At 26.7% G+C, this 21,691-nt stretch overlaps 1 protein-coding gene across 1 annotated transcript in view; it reads right to left on the bottom strand.

The window, feature by feature from the left end:
• Window positions 1–21,691, bottom strand: part of LOC107450611 (gamma-aminobutyric acid receptor subunit beta) — a 410,218-nt gene that overhangs the window by 120,856 nt on the left and 267,671 nt on the right. The window contains exon 6 of the mRNA XM_071187317.2: window positions 20,053–20,190. Coding sequence (XP_071043418.2) covers window positions 20,053–20,190 — 138 coding nt within the window. The remainder of the gene's footprint in view (window positions 1–20,052; window positions 20,191–21,691) is intronic.

Here is a 21,691-nt window from a genome sequence, read left to right as displayed (position 1 = left end):
ATCGCAGAGTCAAAATCAGGGTCAAATAATACTCTGACTATTTATTTTGCAACATTAAACAGCATTTAAAAGAAAAAGAAGAAAACAGCAGTCAGCTAATCAGTGTTAAAAATATTTCCTCGTATTTTAAAAGCTGATTTTGAAATTTATCATCTAAAATATATGGATTTTAGAGAAAGGAAATAAATGGTTACTAAGCAAGTGTCAAGTTTTGTTTTCTTGAGGTAATTACAGTGATTTTCAAATCAATATTAATATTGAATTATCTTTAGAAATATTTTTATTCAAGCCCTTTTTCTTCACTTTTTCTGGAAAATAAAATTGGAAGTAGATCACGATACGGAATTAATATTCTGACCAAATATTCAAATAATATTCTGACTATTTATTTTGCAACATTAAACAACATTTAAAAGAAAAAGAAGAAAACAGCAGTCAGCTAATCAGAGTTAAAAATATTTCCTCGTATTTTAAAAGCTGATTTTGAAATTTATCATCTAAAATATATGGATTTTAGAGAAAGGAAATAAATGGTTACTAAGCAAGTGTCAAGTTTTGTTTTCTTGAGGTAATTACAGTGATTTTCAAATCAATATTAATATTAAATTATCTTTAGAAATATTTTTATTCAAGCCCTTTTTCTTCACTTTTTCTGGAAAATAAAATTGGAATGCCGAAATGTAAAGCTTTAAAATTTTCTTTGGGAATTAAAATCGATTTTTCGGTTTCGCTTCTGTATATAATCTTTCGTTTTTATTGATGCTTTTTAAATAACGTAGCATTTTGAAACACATTTCTAATCGATTATATTTCTGTTAATGTCGCTTTATGGACACTGTTTTTAACAGAAAATATTGTTCATAACATAGAAGTTTTGTTCCACGAATTAAGATAATTTTTTTTCTCTTTCCATTTTTCTTTTTTTCATCTTTATAACTTTAGCTTTTTTAATAAGTATTTCTTGTTTAATTTTTTCTTTTCCCTTCAACCCATTCTAATAATATAGATAAGATGTAATAGTTTTCAATAATGAATAAACTTATTTATAAGTAGAAAAATATTTATTAATATTTTTTTTTAAAAAAATATTGCTATACTGCAACCAAATATTCAACATTTGACCATTTTTTAGCCAAATATTTTGCCAAAGCACTAATCGTTTCGTGTTCTAAATAATAAATGTGCTCGTATGAACATAACAAAATATGTATGAATAATTTCGATTGTTTTTAAACTTATTAACTGAATGAATAATCTTCTTTTTCATAAATCTATTGATGTACTTCGGAGGAGGCTCTTTGGAAAAGATCAGGGTTTGAGAATGATGCTCCATAAAGTCTCATTTGAAATACCAAAATTAAGTATGTATATAGAAATAACTATATTCAAATTACTTCCTTTTTTATTGTACAAACAATTGTGTAAACAAAATTAATGAAATTCGAAACTAATAATTCCCCTTAAACAAATCAACTGTTAAAAATTCTTTTAGATTACTTTTGCTGATATTAAAAATAGTAATTAAATAGGCTGCTCATGCTTCAATAACAACAAATAAAAGCACTCCAAAACTTGTCTTTTAAAATTAACTATCAAAAATAATAAATATATATTCCATGTACTGTACCATGTTGATGCACAATCATCATCATTTCCGTTTCCAACTAATTTATAATGAAAGCTTCTGATTCACCTTTCATCATTAAAATGTTCTCCCTTATCATATTTAGAAGGGCCCTGCCGGCCTTTTGATGCCCCCTCTTTACCCTTTCCGTAAAAAAATACTTCATTTCTTCAGAACACTGCCTTTTTATTCATATTCAATTTTGAAATAATTAATTCACCGTTTAAATAATGATTACACACGGGTAAAATTATTTGTGTTTATAGTTTTCATTCTGATTAATATTATAGTTATTTGTTTTCTCAGAATAATTAGCAACAGGTTAAATGTTTTTGAGTTAGCCTTTTTTTTCGTAGGGGGGGGGGCTTTTATTCTGATTCATACTGCACTGGAAAGTTTTTTATGAATCTAAATCGCATATTTTCCTATCATCAAAAAGTAAAAGTTTCTTGGCTACATCCACTTTATCTTCAAGTAGAATGGTAAAATGTTACTGCTTTTACCTCCACTACTTTTGCTGTTTTTAAGGGAAGTGTTTTATTTTACTGGCACTTGAAAAATAGATGTGTTTTATTTGTATTAAATATGTGTTATAAGTTCAGACAAATTCTGAAACTTCTGGTTTGCTTTTATAAATTCTTCAACTCTTGTACAGATTGATGAATCACGCAAAAACAGAGGGCAATAAAATCAAACATTTGGTAAATGTTCAATTTTAATTATAAAATGAAAAAACAAAATCAATTGGAATTTCTCGGGGAGTTAACATTTATTCAAACTGCAAAGTATTTCGAATTATCTTCGCTATAAATAACTTATATATGTGTTTATTACTTTTTTTGTGTGTGTGTTCATCAGTATTATTCCAATCAGTTCCACATATTAGAAATTGTACTTCAAATATTGTTAATTTTAATCAATGACTTTATGTCTCTGACAATATCTATGATATTATCTATTTGTATGATATATCTATGATACTATCACTTTATTTTTATCAAGTTAATTTTTCTTCAATTACTTCTGCATTATATTATTGTTAGTAGTTTTGATTACATTAAATGAAGAATTGTTTGATTTCATACTGTTTGAAAACATCTCTTATTTAAATATCCTATTTTTCCAAGTGTGCATTTCTGTGCTTATTATTTGGGGTTAAAGTATTAATGATTAAAATGTTAGCTTTAAAAGACGATTCAAAGTATGTATCAAAGTTGCAAAAACAGGATTTTTTCTAAAAGCTTTCGACCGACTGTTTCCGTTAATGTATTATATTTTTCTGCATTTTACTATATATCGATGCATTTAGCAAACTCATGCTTAAACTTCTTAATGAAGTTTATTAAGTGAAATTTTCATTAATTGTCTAATATTGCAGAAAACTTATACATCTCGTAAGTTCAATAGCTCACTGGAAATTATCTCTACTACAAACTACATAAATCACAGTTTGACAAAAATACATATTTTAACATTTTTAAATAAATTAAAAAATATTGTGATAAAACTGCTTTATACTTGTTCAAAAAAATTTTTTTTTAATTTTTTTGCAAGGGTGTGGAAAGCTGGCAATTTGTTTTGTTTTGTTCATATATTTATGCAGCATTAAAAAGGATAATTTCTAATTAGTTCTAAAGTCAAGTAAAACAATTTTAAGTTTAAAGCTGTTGCTCCAAATTGTTTCCAATTGTTCAAAATTGCTATGACACATTGCTCAACGCATTCTATCATGTTATTACACTTAACTAACACCATTATGTCTCTTTAATTTAATCACAGTTTTTGGAGAAATATTTATTTGTCCAAAAACTTTGTTTTTTGCATATTTGTTTTTTAATCCAGTCCTTTTAAAGTGGTTTAAACAAGCAAAGTGTTTACTGTCCCACGGAAATCCTGATGGTAACACACTAGGGTCAAGGAACACAGAACTCTTTTCCCCACACTGGAAGTTAATGCCCCCCCCCCACCATTACTAAGAATTCAGAAGTGGATCTTAATTTCTGATACTCCAAACAGTCTTTTAAAGTATTTTGGTTTAGATGTTAGATTTTATTAGTGATTTTTCAGAAATTAAAGAATTTTCTAACTGACTATTTTTTGTTCAAAAAACTTAAACAGATGCAATTGTAAAATGTAATTCTTCACTTGAACTAAATAATAAATGGTAAAACAAATGACTGAAATTGTTAAAATGTACTATTATACTCCTCTAGTATGTTAAAGATGTTGTTAGTGTCAAAAGGAATAGTATTTTTACAATTTTAATAACTGAGAGATTAAAAATTACGTAACTGAAATATAATCAAATTGTGCTTCTGAACTACAAAGTTCCTGCAAAAGATTCTGAAAAAGAATGAAGATAGCAGCTAAGGAGAGAGAATAAAATAAGGAGAATGAAAAGAAAGAGAAAAAAAAGATAAAATTCCGAAGAACAGATACTAAACAGAAACGAAATAATTAATAATAATAAATAAACAGAAACTAAATAATTAATTGATTTTTTTCTTATAACTTTCTGCTGGCTTTCATATAAGTTTTAGCTAGGAAAAAAAAGATTGAATGAAAAAATTTTATGAAATATTCTAATTTAGATTTGTACTATATATATGTATGTAATTTTTTCGTGTAATATGTGATTAAAATTTGGGAAATAGCTTTTTTTATATCTAAATATTCTGATGTACTCAAATGATATATACAGTAGAAGTACAACGAAAATAATAAACAGTTTTAATATTTTTTTTTTTATCTAACTCAGTATTTTATCTAGTTAGTATTGCTTCTTTTTAGAAATCTACTGCTGGTTGTACCAATTTAATATTATTGTTCGGTATATTTTTCTCATACGCTAAAAAAGTTAATTTTATTTCCAGGTACATTGCAGTGAGGAGGGGCGTACTAACAGTAGGGCTGAAGAAGTTATCAAAATATGGTTCAAATCTCTGGAGTCCACAATGAATAAATTATAAATGCATAAATTGTAAATATATTCTATGATAGTTGCAAAATAAATAAAACTTACAAAATCTTATTTGATATAATATTTATTTCCGAATTTAAAAATTGTTAAGTTAACTACTCTTCTGGGAAAGAAATTGTAATTTTTCTAAAGAACAAGTAAACATAATTGAAATGGTAAATTTGGTTAATAGTTTTTTTTCGTGTTAAAGTAAATAGTAAAGTGTTAAAGTACATTTTAGTCAAATTTTTCAAGCTAAAAACCTTAATGTGCACTTTTTTAAATAATAAAGAATTATTGAAGAGTAAATAATTTTAAGCTAACAATTTGGAAAGATGGACTTAAGGAGAGCAGTAGACTTCTTAATTATTAATTTTAACTAAAAAAATATCATATTTACTCCATAGGGGCTTAGAAAATCATGTAAGTATTGAGTAATTTTATCTTCTGCAAATTCTCTATATTACAAACTCCTAGCAAATAATTTTAAAAATTCCTGAAGGCACTTGAAAACCTGCTATTTAGTGAACTTTTTTCCCCATCTCTTAGATGTATAGTTTCCATACTTAAATGGGGTAAAATGTTGAAGCTTTTACTTCATATATAAATGTAACAATAATTAAAAATACGCGTAAAAAAGCGTACTAGATACTTAAAACTTCGTAAATAAACCAGTATGCTGCTGTGACGAGGTAAAAAGATCTGCATTACATGTTCGTTGAATATAAAAGTGAATTCCAAAAATTTACAAAAAGTGGGTGATTAGAGACAAAAAGCTTTTTCTAAGAATTCCAGGATTCTTAGAAAAAGCATAAATATCAGCTACTTTGCATTTTTTCAGTTTGAAAAGAATTGAAAAGTTTTTTTTTAAATAAAAAGTAAATGTTTTAATTTTTTATTGTAATTTGTGCAGCGTAAACATAAAAATATGGAACAGTCTTCTTTCCTTCTTAGTAAAAAAAAAAAGCTTTAAAAATACGTTATTTTTCATATAATACGTATAGTACGCTTATTTAATGGATTTGAGACTACCACTTGAAAATCGCAAAACGAAAAAATAAGTTAACAACTTGGTGAAAATTACTTAAAAAATACGTTTAAAAGAAATTAACTTGGCTAAATTTAGGTGAAAAATTATTAAGATATTCATTAAAATCAAAATAAGCATTAAATTTTTTTGTATTCATGGTAATAAAACGTAAATTGCATCATGAAAACAATATAATTGTATCTTGGTTAAAACAACGCAAAATATTACGTTATAAAAAAATCCGACTTGGTAAAATCTGCGTCAAAAATTGGTTATGAAATTCACTATAGTCAAAATAAGAATGGAATGGAAATACGAAAAAAAAGTTATAGGTTTTTTTTTAAAATAACGAAAAATTTACGTTAAGAATCGGTTACGAAATTCCCTATAATAAGAATAAGCGTTAAAAAAACGTTAATATTCATGGTTAAAAAACGAAATATATATAACTGTAAATAAATGTTAATAATTTGGTTAAAATAATGTAAAAAATGCGTTAAAGAAAAAGAAACTTACTTTGCTAAAATTACGTCAAAAATTTGTTACAAAATTCACCATAGTCAAAATAAGGGCAAATAATTTTGATTTTTAGGTTAAAATGTACTCAAATTTTAACGTTCATTTAATGGATTTGAGACTACCACTTGAAATGAAAATAAAACTTTTGATCGAAACGTTAAAATGCTCTTAACCATGTGACATTTTAACGTTATTTTCACGCAATTAAAGCTTATCTCTGCGTCGGTAGGAATTGTTCTAGGAATTTTCGCATTAGTATTTTATCTTAACTTATATTGTATATTGTTTTAAACATAAAAGTTTTAAGTTCTTAATAGAAAGAAATAAGTGGATAATCTAGGAACTTTAAATGAAATATACGTATTAGTATTTTGCCTGAAGTTATACACTGAAGAGCCAAAAAAACAGGTATACCTGCCTAATATCGTGTAGGGAAGCCAATATCGAAAGCATATCGATTATGTTTCGTTGAATGGTTCGCACACTGACACTTGTTGATGGCCCAGCATTGAAATCTGCTGCAATTTGTGGAAGGGTTGCACGTCTGTCATGCTTGATGATTCTCGTCAATCGTCGTTCATCCCGTTCTTGCATGATCTTTTCCCGACAGCAGCGCTGTCGTAGATTTGATGTTTTACCGGATTTCCGATACTCACGGTATACTCGTAAAATGGTCGTACGTGAAAATCAAAATTTTATTGCTATCTCGGAGATACTATCGCCCATCTCCCGTGCGCCGACTATAACACCACGTTCAAACTCGCTTAAATCTGTATAACCTGGCATTGTAGCAGCAGTAACAGATCGAAGAACTGTGCTAGACTCTCGTTGTCTTATATACGCGTTGCCGATCGCAGCGCTGTACTTTGATTGGCTCCATACCCCTTTATTTGCATACTCATGCCTGTACCAGTTGTTTTTTTTTGGCTCTTCAGTGTATTTTTCTTCGTTAATTAAAGCATTTACGATGCCTCATCTTATGTATCAATCATCTTACCTAAAGAGTAAACTTTCCGGAAAGTTTGCGTGAATTTTACATGACGAGCTAATAAGCATTTTAATTCATAACGTAAATCTTAAGAAATGCTTCGAGAAAGTTACCTGCCATTAGAAATTTAGATCAGTATACTTCTCTTTAAGATTTGGAAATCCGAAAACTAAGTCAAGAAGTTATTCCATTGGCTTCGCAAATGTAAGAAATAATTATCTGTGCTTAGGAGTTTATGTAGATGAGTGCTTTTAAATATGAAAGATTCGAAACTAAAGGCAGTTATTAGAATGTCAAAGGTTCGTCTTCTTAATATATGAAGCCACTATATTTGGACTTTTAGTTCAAGTGTTGTATTTTCTAAATCAAAAGATAATCTTAGGATATATACGTTCATAGATATAATAAGTTGAGTTTATATCTAAACTATTCAGTAAAACAGTTATGTATTATGTGAAATCGATAAGTTAGGGAAATGAAAATTTTGATTTAAACAACGGATTTTATCCTAATATTTAATAAAATAAGCGGAGTGAGAACTGCAAAAATTCATTTTTGAGTAGAAATTATTTCACGTTAATATTCTTTTTTCACTTCATAAAAAATTATGAAATATATTTAACTGTTTTTTCTTTTTTTCTATCAATGATCAATATTAGAGGTCATGCTCATATTATTTTTGGGAAATAAATGTCGTTAAAACACGTGTATCTGTCAGTAAACCTACAGAAAGTATACAAGATTTTTTTCTATACTGTTAATTTATTTGTTCAAAATTTTTTTTAGTATTTCCAAATAAAAAATGAGTTAAGAATTCAAAGTACAGTTAACTTAAACTGCTTTCTACATGACTTAACTGTAACCAAGAATTCGAATCTGCTAGGAACGTATCAGCCTCAATTCAAATATTTAGGAAACATGAACACTGAAAGCGTAGTTTGAATTCGTGGTTCTGGAAAGAATATGATCTTGCCTCGAAAAACGAACTTGAATTAATTTGTTTTTGTTTCGCTTACAAGTTTACTTCTTCAGTTATATATTTGTGTTAGAATTTGGAAAATGCAATCTGGCTTACAGCCATGTTGGATTCGCCTTGTTGCATATGTGAAATCCCACGTATGCAAATTAGTATGCATTTGCTGTTCGTCACAACCTTAGAACTTCGGATAATTTGTTACTTCTGTTCATTCTTATTGCCTTAGATTACAATCTTTAAATTTGCACATTGCAAGCCATTTTAAAGAACAATTCTTCAATGTCTCTTTCTATAATTTAGGAATTACAAACTTTCAATAAACTTAATTTGCATTAACTCATTCAGATATCTTATAGTTACGTCAGTATCTAAATTTTCTAATTATGAAATATAATGTCCCCCTTTTCTGAAAATTCTGCTTTTGAACAGCTTTAAAATTTACTTAAATTGATAGTTAAATAAAAAAATAATTCGGACAATTTTAGCATCAATCAGCGAAAGGTTTCTGTCTTAGCTGTTTTAACTTTTGATGTTGTAATGAAATTTCCGTTTTTTTTAAATTTTTTCTTATTTATTTATTTATTTATTTTAATTGTTATGTGCTATTGCAAATTAAATTAATTATCCCTGCTTGTATTGAGGATAAAAAAGAGTTTGATTTAATATAGCGTCAATAAAAAATCTATTATGAATCATATGGCATTGTAAAAAAATTATCTGAACAGTTTTTCCACCTATTTGAAAAGAAAAATATTTAAAATTCATTTTGAAAAACTCGTAATAATTTCCAGTTGTTTTTTCCATACAGTATATACACATTTTCAAGAACATAAATAGGATATAAATTTTTCGAATTTGTAATACACAATAACGTCTTCAAATTTAGTTATGACTTAATAGTCTTTCTCTTTTATGATATAGAAAATATTATGTTAATTTTAATATAAGTTTCTAGAGTAGATTTATTAAATAAGGGAGAACAATTTTAAAAACTAATAACAGTAAAATAAGAGAATGTCACACTGAGAAAAAAAGACGGTCAAATATATCAGAATATGGCTAAAATTTTAGAGTATGGGAACTCTATGGGAACACCAAAAAGCTCAGTAATTTTTACAGAAGTACTTTATTAATTATTGTTAAAATTAAAAATAAAATGGTTTTATAATAAGCGAAAACAATATTAAAAGTGGTAAAATGTTTTAATTTTGTCATGATACTTTAGAACACGGTATAAAAAATTTTATTCTGTAAAAGTTGCTTTTCAGTTTAGTACTTTTTTACTATATGTGTGGTAAGTAATAAGAACTATGATTTTGAAAAACAGAAATTACCATATGAAACCGTTACCATATGAAAGGAAGAATTATCAAATGAATGGTCTAAATATCGTATATCTTGGATTTATTAACCATAATAATGTTTTTTTTTTACCAGAACTATCATTATAATTTAGTAAGGTAATTTTACCAGAATGTTTTCCTCCGTTTTAAATTAATTAATCGGTGTGGCAAATTGTATTAACTGAGTATTGATATCTGCTTACATGACCTGATAAGCTGAATTCTTAAACTGCTTCATTTTCAAAGGAAAAAAGGAAAATTGTCTCTGATCCATAACTTATACATCTTTTTTCCTTAAAATTGATCATGTCTATATGGGTGCTTTCTTATTTTATCTGACCCTCAATGGTAAATGGCAACCAGACAGTAAAAAAAAGAAGGGATTTTTAAAGATTACACTACTTATTGCATAAAATATTTTTTTATTTTATTCTATACCTACAAAAAACAGAGTGTTTTACAATTTAAAAACCCTAAATTTTTATACCTATTCTCTGTATTTAAGCGTAACAAAAATTTATCGTCCTCACCCAGTTCAAAATGAAATGTTTTGAAAGAAATTTTTTTAAAAATAATAACTGGTAATTTATGTTCGTCAAACAGGTTTGTTTTGTTTGAATTTCTGCGAAAAATATCGCTGATATTTATTTTTTGCTTCCATAAATATTAAAGAAGATATTGTTTGTATATGTAACCAGTAACTAAAACTGTGCGTATATCAATAATGATGCAGTCTATTTTAGGCAACTCGTCGTCACTTAATTTGATTTTTGAAATATCAGATATTGCTATTTTATTTTTGCATAGAGATAAACATACTTTTTTAAAGAAATCTTTCATACTTCGTACTGCCATATTCACGTTTTAACTATCATCATAAAGCTAATAAGAAAAATAACATTAACATCGCTCCATCATGTTAATAATGGATTTTTTCTTTAAACTTTGATATAAAATTGTAAACATAATTCTTATGATGATTTTAATCAGCTGAAAATGAATTATTTTAGAACTATATTCGGAAAAAAGACATTATTGTATTGCTTTTCAAAACTAAAGTGTCTAAATTTACTAAATTAATGCAGTATTTTTTACTAAATTAATGCCGGAGCTATTTATGAGAAATCCCATAAAATTAATTGTCGCTTTCGCCAAAAAAAAAAAAAAAAAGACCACTTAAACCGCTTTTTCTAAAAACCTCTTTCACTTGATACGGTTAAACAACCAGAATTTTATTACACCAACTTTAAGAAGCCATTTATTGTACATTTTGTAGCTGAGAGAGCTAATCTCAAAGACCGATAAAACAACTTCGACACCACAATATATCTCCCTTCAACACAAGAAGAGTTCCCAGTGTCCTGCACTCCCCGATTGGGAGCCCGGACTATTAGAATATGATAACTCATTCACGCATACATGGCGCACCATAAAGCTGCTTATCACAAATAAATATTTTCATGAAGGTTGTAAATGGTAAAAACAGCGTATAGTTTCGAATTCATTGTTTTCTAACCATACTAATTGTAAATAGTTTCAAAACCATACAGATAGAAAATGTTCTTTACCATAAACATTACGATTTATTGGATGGACAGACTGATTCCGGTTATTTTACCATAATTTTAGAAGGAAAATTCTAACAATGTGCAATAAGTGTCACAACTGTGAACTGTGGGTTCACGAAACTTGTAGTATTGGAGCTCAACTTGCAATTTTTGTCTTGAAATTGCTGTTATAAATAAATATGTTAGTAAGAAAAAAATATTTTACATTATTTCTGGGAGTAGGGGAGAGTGGGGTCAATTGTAACAGGGTACGATTGTAACAGAGCAAAAATTTCGAGTGTCGTGTTCTAGATTTGGTTCCTAGGTGGCGCACAAGGTGTATTTAATAAATCTACATGTACACCCCTGATGGCAACCATTTTTATGTACTTTTGAAAGAGTTACATCACAAATGATATTTTCACGCCACGCAAGTACTTTTTTTGGTATTAGAATATTATATTGTAACAAAGTAATTTTGTTTAAACAAGTAAAAATTAGTAACCGAATATGTAAGTGGACACTTTAATTAACATTTCAATAAAAAAAAGATTAGTTTTGCTAATTAACTAGCATTGTTTTTAGCAAATGAAGCTGAAATGGCGTCTTGGGGACAATTGTAACAATAAGTAAAGGGACGATTGTAACAGCTGAAAATAAATAATCTTATGTTTACAAACCATTACTTAACTCTTTAAGAACCACCAATAGATTCCTATATCATTTATATTATGTTGCATGTGCATTATTTTATTTGTCACCTTTCACAGCATAAATTAAAATTTTTAACCCCTTAAAGTTAAAAGTTTAACCCTTTAGGTTTCTGCTCATTATTATTTTTACTCCTAAAATATCACTACTATTTTGATCAATAAAAAAATATATCACAACTATGATAATATGTATAATTAACTATGTTTTAGTTGAATTTATGAACTGTTACAATTGACCCCGTAAGTGGGGACAATTGTAACAACTGCACGACTGTCAAAAATTGTTAATAACTAATATAATAATATTTAAAAACAGGTATTTATTTTTTTTTCTAGTAGAGGATAGTCTACTTTACTCGTCTGTCAATTAATACTAATAATATATTGGATTTTTTGTTAGTTAAGAATAGTTAAGTAAAAAATGTTACAATTGACCCCACTCTCCCCTACGGTTCGGAATTTGCATACCTTCAAAATCGGGATTTTGTATACCTTTCAAAAGATTCTTATTTTATTCTCCAAAATACAGTTCTTTTTTACATTAAATAATTTAAATTTTTGGCACTTTTTATAATTAAATTTAATCATTTTTGTTGTTGAACATTGTTTACAAAACACGTTAAATGCGGGAAAGAAATTGTGTTTCCGATTTTAATGTAGAAGATGCAGGCAGAACTATATCGTAGTTGATTGAATCGTGTAAATTTTTTTAATATTTGAACACTGAATCCGATTGTTATTATTGCTTCTCAGTTCTTAAGATAAACTCCAACAATGAATTATGTCAGTTAACATCCATGTCAGTTAACTTCCATGGTTAACATCCATATAATGCATAATAATTTATTTTTAATAAATAAAAAGTATTATTTTTAATTTATTAATTACAAAAAATTAATTACATTATTAAGCAATGAGATTATTTAAGAAATTGTCTACAGTTCATTTTTGTTGCTTAAAACTTAATTACTTAGCTTTATTTTAATCAAAACCTTAAAATAGTGGTAAAAAATATGCTTAAGTGTGAAATGGGTAGATTTTTACAAAAATAATTTATAAGAAACGTTGCTGTAGTTTTAAATATTTTAAACCATAATATAAATCTTTAAAATATTTATTTTTTCATTTTAGTTCAATAACAAAGTCTGTCTAATTAGAATATTTGCTCCCACCATATACTTAACTACTTTGTCGCGGATAGAGTGTTCAAAAGTTATTTTCTCTTTAATATATTTCGCATCTGTCTATAATTGCGAGATGCATAAATCGAGTGACTAATTTCAGGTCGTTAAAGAGTCTGTTGTCATGACTACGCACCATCTTTAATCAAATAATAATTGACCACCAGCTGTTATATTGTATAAATTAAAATGTTTCTTCATTTCAGTTTCACCCGGGCTATTTCAACAAATTTGCGTTGAAATAAATTGTCGTTTAAATTTCATAAACGAAGACTATCTCTAGACTATTTTAATGAAACTTTATTTTGAATTCCAAATTTTATTTTCTAATTTTAGTTAATTCCTTTTAATGCTTTTTCAACAAATTTTAGTTACTTCAGTTTCAAATTTGAAACGCAGATAAAAAACTATTTTAAATACAATTAGTTATTGTCTAATTTTGTAATTACCTATTGAAAGTTATCACGAAAGGTTAAAAGTAATACCTAAAAGATTTAAAGAAAGATTATATAAAAATGATCTAAACTCCGACAGAATTATTTGCGTTGGAGTTCATATCCTTACTGATATTATACATATCCTTACTGATTTACACTGGATTTTTTTCTTCTAAAGTTTAAACAAAATTTGTAATATAGTTAAAGATTATAATATAGTTTCTTTATAATTTGTAATATAATTGTATCGAAATAATATAATTTATTTTGCGCATTTCAGTATCACAACAGCATGTAGTTGTAATCTAAATACATCAATGTATGCTTAAAAATATGATATTTTCCATGAAAGTGAAATTATTTAAATATATAATTATCTAGATTTTGGCTCATTATAATATTTCAGGATTTCGTAAATACCTGTAACTAAATATTAATACTCTTAAGCTTTATTTTGTTAATTAACTCACTGACGGTTCTGCACGTAAAAAGTCGCATTTTAAACTACAGTCTTCATCCTTTCTTCTGCCTGGATTTGCTTTAAGGAAACACAGTTTTGATGCGTTCTTCTATTATTTTTTTTTAATTTGTGAACAAATTTTTTTATAATTATAAGAGCACTGAATTTAAGTTAAATATCTTATACATTGTATCAAATAAAAATATCCGAAAATAATCCTAGAAATCATAATTATATTCTGAAAATAACGTATTAATTAGTATGATTTTATTAGTGTTTAAATTCAAAAATTGCCCCAATGAATCAGAGGAATATATTCATCAGTTAAAAAATAAAGCTGCTATGTTTCTCTTTAAATTGACATTTAAAAATTATTTTAAATATAAGTAATTATTATTTAGTTTTTTAATTTATTTTTTAAAGTTATCACGAGGAAATAAAAAAAAATTGGTTTTTGTAAAGTATTTTTCAACTGCAACTTATTTTCTTCAAAAAAAATAGAAAAATAGTTATGTAATTTCTACAATCTCACTAAGATTTCAAATGAAACCATGAACAAGTGGTTCATGCTTCTGTTCAAGTTAATATCGAGTATAAGAAACTATACTCGATAATCGAGTATAAGAAACTATAAAAGCTTGAAGAAAGCTTGAAAAATATTATAGTATAGCGCGCTTATGCAACATATTTATTTTTTTAAAGAAATTAGAAAAGTATTAATGCAATTTCTACAATCTCATTTTAAATTAAGCCATGTGTACAAGTGAATCATGTATTCTGTTCAAAATAACATCCAATTTCGTGTAATCGAGTTTAAGAAATGATAATATGGTTAAATTTAGTACTGTATTGGGGTTAGGTAAAGAGTGAACAATATTATAGTATAGCATTCTCTAAAATTTCTGACACTGTGCAGATTGTTTTCAATTTTTCATACTATTCAAACATCTTTGGTTGATTAATGAAATTAAATAAAAAAATATGTATTATTGCTTTTTTAATTATATTTTATTTTTTAGGTAGTAATTACTCGATTTAATACACTGTTACAAATTAAGCGTATTTACTATATTTTGCAGACTTTAAGAATTATACGTTTGTTATTCCGTTCAAGTTGAACTATAGTATCGTGTGATTAAGATGTACAATAATATGGTTCAGTATAACGCAGCATTTTTTTCTTGCCAACGTGTTCCAGTTTTTAACTTTGAAGACCAAAAGGTATTTTTCCAGGTGATCTATCCATCATCCATCTCAAATTCAGCCTGCCCTTTTTTCATGTGCCAACTGGTATGGCATTAAAAACTCTTTTTGTAAACCGTACCACAAAAAGAGTTTTTAAGGCCAGACCAGTTGGCACGCGAAAGAATGGTAGGCTGAGTTTGAGATGGATAGTTGACCTAGAAAAATACCTTTTGATCTTAAAAGCTAAAAAGTGGAATATGCTAGCAAGAAAAAGGTTGGCCTGGAAAAAACTTCTGGAGAAAGCCTACCTGGACTGTCGAGTCATTGATGATGATAATTATAGCGCAGCATTAGAGTTGTAAAAAATTTGGACAAAATAATGATTTAATGAGATCTATACTTTCTAGCAATGTGTATGTTTAATTTTTTATTTTTTCGCATTTTTCTGTAAATACTTAATGAAATTAAATTAAAAATAAAATTTTTTTGTTCGAGTTTTCAATTTTTTAGGTAACTGCACAATACTACGACTTAACGTGAGCGGAAATCTGAGACAATTTACATTTTATTGATATTGCTGCAAAATTACATCATATTATAATTCAAGATACCGATATTATGGTTAAATATTGTGCTAATTTTTCGAAAGGTATTGAATTGCTTGGAATTACAATATTTTTAGGATTTTTAAAGTATTTAAAATGTATTATTTATGGGAAAATTGCTTTTATAGAGGGATGAACTTAATACTTGGAAACAACAAATCCAATATAAATAAAAACAAAATAAGTTCTCTTCCCCTTCCATTCAAACAAACACTGCAGTTTATATTAATTACTCTTGAATTCTTTTATATTGATTTGATTCTATATTGAGAAAAATAAAATATTTTAGTTAAACGTTTTTCGAATGCCTTCCTTGGAATCAATTTTTATTATGGATGCAGTCTTTTAAAAAAAAACTGCTAGTAACAATTTGAATAAAAAAACTGTCTCTTCGCCTATTTATTTTCCGTCATTTACTAATTGAATTTAATAAATTCATAGAAAAAAAGTAATCTTGTTTAAAAAACTACTATTATTATTACTTTATGGTCAATTTTATAACAGTGATGAAGTATATTTTCTGTCCCATCAGCACTGAAACGTGATGCATGTAAAACTCTCAAAAAATATTTTCATTTTAATCTATTAAAACCTATAATAAACAGCAAAATAAAATGAAACTTTAATTATGCCAAATATTTTGATATCTCGAATTTCGTATAATCCATATGCAGATATGTAGATTTAATCATTATTATGTTCAATTTAGTGAGCATCATTCAGATATTTAGGGAATTCTAATTTTCAAATGACATGTGAAAGGGAAATCATAACTGACAAACTCATATTCAGAATAAGCAATCTAAAGATTAGAAATTTTAGAGGAGTATGATAATTAAAGATTGATAAATGCCTACTCAATAGAAGGTGTTGGAAGATATAAAGTAGCATTTTTATCATTTTTTTAAATATATAATTTGAGAGTGATATTTAAATGGGATCAAAACAAAGGAATAAATGCTTCCATATATGATATGAGAATTTACATTAATTCTTTTTTAAATGACATATACATTGGGAATTCTTATTTCTTAATCAAAAATCTGATGTTAACAGCAATACGTTCTTGTTTTAATATTTATTAATGGAATTCAAACAAACGCATATCGCAATTGTATGTTTGACACTGTATGATATTTAACATTTATGCGTGAGTCGGTCTCTTTTGTTCAGTCCATTGCACATAAATTGTAAAAAAGTGCAGTTTTTTTTTCTTTCCTTACAATAAATTTCTATTTAAGGTAATAAATATATGATAAAATTAATATTTATTTGGTTTGAAGCAACTACATATTTGCCTGTCCATCCTGAAGGCAACAATTGCAATTATTATAATAAGCTTATATCAAGTGCATACAAATTAAGATTAAAAGTACTTTATTTTGAAATAGAGTTTAAAATGAAATTTGCTTACTATAATAAAACATAGCTTCCCTGATGCTGCCACATAATTTGGAGCTAAACTAAAATAAATGTCGGATTTGTTAAATTTAGATACGCTACTATTATTAACATCTATATTTCTTATTCTTTATATTATAATTGTTATAGAATCAATAATGATTTAAAATTATTCCCTTTTCGGATCTAGCTTTATACCTTTGTTTTTTGCCTAAAGAGTTCAAAAATATGGAATTATTAGCGTCATAACAGACATTCTGATCATTTATTTAAAATAAATTAATAAGTCTTTATTATAAGTTTTACTAACTAATTAACCAGTAAAAAAACATATGTTTTATCAATTAATGAATGTTCATTTAGATGTACCAATATTTTTAATCATGTGGAACGAAGTTGTATAATAGTGTGGTACTTTCAGAAGCTAATGTTGAATAAAATCCAAAGTTATCCTTTTAACTGATTTTTCAGGGAGACTTCGAACAATGATTTTAATGAAGAGCTGTCTGAAAAAGTTGCTTTGGACTGCAACTGGGTCCTTTCAGAACGGCGTCAGGGCCTAGAGTCTAATCAGTGCCTTCAAACATTACGATTCGTATCTAGTTTTAGCTTTTTCTTTAATCTAAGCTTAAATAAACAAGAAAGTTTTATAGTAGACGTTTTAATTTTATTTGAGTTTTTTGTTTTAAATAGTAATGTGTGGACAAAAATCTGGTGTAAGTAATTAATGGTAAAAGTTATTTGTTAATTTAAGATGATTTGTGGTTCACTTTCTTATTAAAATTTCTTTTTTGGTTCTTATGATTTTTTTAACTTTTTATATTATTTACATCATCGGAAAACCTGAAATATCTTTTCAATTACTCTCATTTTTATTAGTAATACATAACAAAGTAAGCAGTATTATTCTTAATATTTATTATGCATATTGTGGTCAAAATAAAATAAAAAAGACCTATTTTATCGCAATATTTTCAAAGGCTATCTGCCAATTTTTTCACGGTTATCTGCCAATAAGAAGGTTACAGTTAAGTTAAGTCGAAATCTCTTCAAGCTTACTTGATAGCATATTTAATTGATCGGTTATCATACTACAACTACTGGTCTTTTCATTACCAGTGTTTTGGTGAAATCCACAATTTTTAACAGTGTCGTTGCGTTGCTATATTAAATTATTTTTACTTAAATTTATAATTGTTCCATTGAAGATTCAATGAATTTGTGATTTAAAATCAGAATAAATTGACTATTTTAACAATAGAGATTTGTCTTTATAAGAAATAAGAGATTATAATCCACTTCTTAAGATTCAGTTATATTAAGTTTAAGAATTATATAATCTACTTTATTGAAGATTTAATTATTATACTGTCCTTAAAAAAATAAATTATATTATCTAAGTATGAGCCAGTTTTTTGTCTAGTACATTTAGTAACATTTTATATTTTTGAAAAACAGAAATTCATATTTGATTTTGTCAGTATTTTGTGTTTCGGCTAAATCTTATTTTTTAATCTATTTAAAATTAGTTTTTAGTTACTTCTGTATCGGTTGTTGTAGAAATGTATTACATTATTTATTAAAAATCTGATGTATTATTCCAGTTGAAACTATGAACTTCCGAAAAAAAAAATTGAAAAAGCCAGATGATCCGTCTTCACAACCCTTATTAAATGCTTTAAGCATCATTTTTACATACGAAATATAAGCATTCGAATTAGAAAACTAAGCAACATTAAAAAAGTATGAAAATCTGATTAATCATAATTGAAAAATGTCAGATAGAAAAAATCTGTTTATTTCCCAATGAAAACTGAGAAGAGGTGGAAGGAAATTGCTAGATAAAACCTTTGATTTTCTAACTGGTTATGATAATTTTTATTAAGCATTCCTCTTCTATTGAGTCGCTATATTTCTTTTATTTAAATAATAGTTCATGTTCCTTAATGTGCTTATATTTCAACTTCATTTTCAACAAGAAGTTCAAAACATTTATATTAAAGACGGTGCTAACAGAACACCCTGTTTGCACCTTTATACTTTTCAATTTATTCTTTAAAAGTAGTTTTTCTTAGTCAGATGACAGATTTTACGAGATATTTTAAACGACGTTATTATGATCTTTTATTACTTATTAACTAATTATCATTTTATATCCAATACATGCACTTATCAAAACAGTTTACATGTATCGATCAAGATTTTCTCTTTGCTATTTCAATTATTGAGGTGGTAGGCTATTTCTGAATAGGGAAAGTCAATTTTCTTTACTTCCTTCATTTACGTATGCAATTAATTATATATATTTTATTCGGCAATCCTATTGCATCTCAATTCTTTATCTGAATTACATTGAACTTGTATACACGTATCGTGAAAACAAAACTTTCAGTGTAACGTTTAAAAAATAACTAAAATTAATAAAATGCTGCTGCAGATTGATCTTAGAAAGGAAGCTTAGTTAACGTTCTTGGCGTGCTTCTTACCGTTCGATTTAGCAATGGAACATAAGATGGAAATGATGCATATTGAATAATATTTTATTATATATCTCACACGCAAAATATTTAAATTTAAAGGGAATATTTTATTTTAATATATTTCGTGAAATAATGAGATTACTTAGTAGATAGAAAGTGATGATTTTGTAACATTTGTTTACTTTTACATACAAATATATATATATATATATATATATATATATATATATATATATATATATAAAGTAACTACCTCTACAGTTAACAGCAATGAAACATATATTAAAAGTCCAATTTAAGAGGAAAAAAATCATACAATATTACATACAGTGAATACTGAAGTTATTTAACACCTAATTAATAATATATTATGTACTTAACGATACAATACCTGCTCACTAATGTATTTTACAGTAAATTTAGAAACATCAATCAAAATATTTTGGAAAAATATCCATACCTGAATTTCAATCAGCTTCCACGTCATTCATTGTAGATTTATGTCTCAAAAGTAATTAAATGACACAAAAGATAAATTCTTTTTCAAACAACATACCTTTAGATTTTATTCCATGAAAATCTCTTTTAAAATAAAATATCTTACCTGTCGTGAGTGACACTTCTTTTGAGCTTTGTCTGTGTCCTAAAACTTTGAACTGTGGAAGCTCAACATCACCTGACATTCCAACAGATTTAAGCCCTTGGAGCCAAAAATATGTTATGTCAGCCATCGTGTAACCAACTGCAATCATAAAGAATAAACAATAAGCATTTAATTGATATAAATAAAATCTTTATACAAAGATTTTAATTGAATGCTGCAAAAAATACTGAACATTTACGAAATTTTATTCGCTTTTGGAAAAACCATTTCCTGGAAACTGCTCCGAGGAAATATTTTGATAAATTGAGGTCATTAATACATTCCCTTGCTTGAGAATACAAATCAACATGAATGATAAGCAAATGCAGCATAAAAAAGTACACCATAAACTAAACCCGGATGATCTGTTTGACAAATGAAAACACTAACACCTGTATAATATCGGTTAGCAAGCAGTGTTAAAGATTTCAAAATGATGATGAAATAGTCGTGACGTCATATCATATTGAAAGAAAACTACCATAGCTTTCTAGTAAAGTTAATATAGAAGTTTTTTCGAATAATTTACCTCAAAAATAATTTACAGTTTCAAATAATTCACTATTAGCAAACAGACCACAATATAAAAGGGAGAGGAAGGTTAGCGTAAATTTTCCAAAAGAGTATATTAAGATTTTTAAGTTAACTTTCAAAGTTTTTTTGTATGAAATATAATCTAATTTGGTTGCACGCTTTCTAAATTAACTTTTTTAAGTTTTTTTTGTTTACAATTGTCCCATGATTTAGGATGGATGAGGCATAAATTAATTATTTCGAAATATTCTCACTTGAAAAAAGGATTATCCAAATTGCTTGAAATTTAATAACTACACTGTTAAGAAGTAACTAAAGACAATAAATACAAAACAATTAATTAAAAAAATGTTTTTAATGATGTTGCATTTTTAGAACATTATCATTTGACAGGAGGTTTTTTATTTTATTTATAATGAAAGAAGAGAAAGAATATATTTTCAAATGAAATGAATAGTGATATTACTAAACTCAGTAGTTATTTCATTCTTCAAAATTAATTGCTGGTTTGACAATAAAATTTCCAATAATACAGATAGATATTAGTTAGATTTAATTACACAGATAAATAATAATTATTACCTAGAATTAATATTAATGACTATTGTATGATACTAAACAATTTTGGTACAGACACTTTTCAAAATGAAAACGCTTCTTTTGGGTAATTTTTTATACACACAATGACATTGTTTTATAAACACTTATTAATTCCCATCCGATAGTCAAAAATTACATATTACTGGGAAGATATATTACTGGAACGATTAGAATTCGTAGATTTTTTGGCTGGAAACTCATTGTTAATTGTCATCTAAGTTCCAAATGAAAGGTTCTTTGGTCATGTTCGTGCAATCCACGCCATAAAATTCAGCTTGAAATAACAACAGTAATTAAATAATTGCCAAAAAGTCATCATTACCGTTTTTGTTTATTGTTTCTAGTATGGTTAAGCTTTTCTTAGTTATGTTACAGCGAAGCAAAATTTGCAAATTATAAAAAATAAAGGAAAAATCCCTTTTCTGTAACACAGAGGAGATGACATTAAATATATCTCAAAAATTAT

The sequence above is a fragment of the Parasteatoda tepidariorum genome, chromosome 11, assembly GCF_982258835.1.
Source record: "Parasteatoda tepidariorum strain Cologne lab strain chromosome 11, Ptep-v5.0, whole genome shotgun sequence".
Taxonomy (NCBI): domain Eukaryota; kingdom Metazoa; phylum Arthropoda; class Arachnida; order Araneae; family Theridiidae; genus Parasteatoda; species Parasteatoda tepidariorum.
Note: the sequence above shows the minus strand (reverse complement) of the source record. Positions and strands in the feature narration are given on the sequence as shown.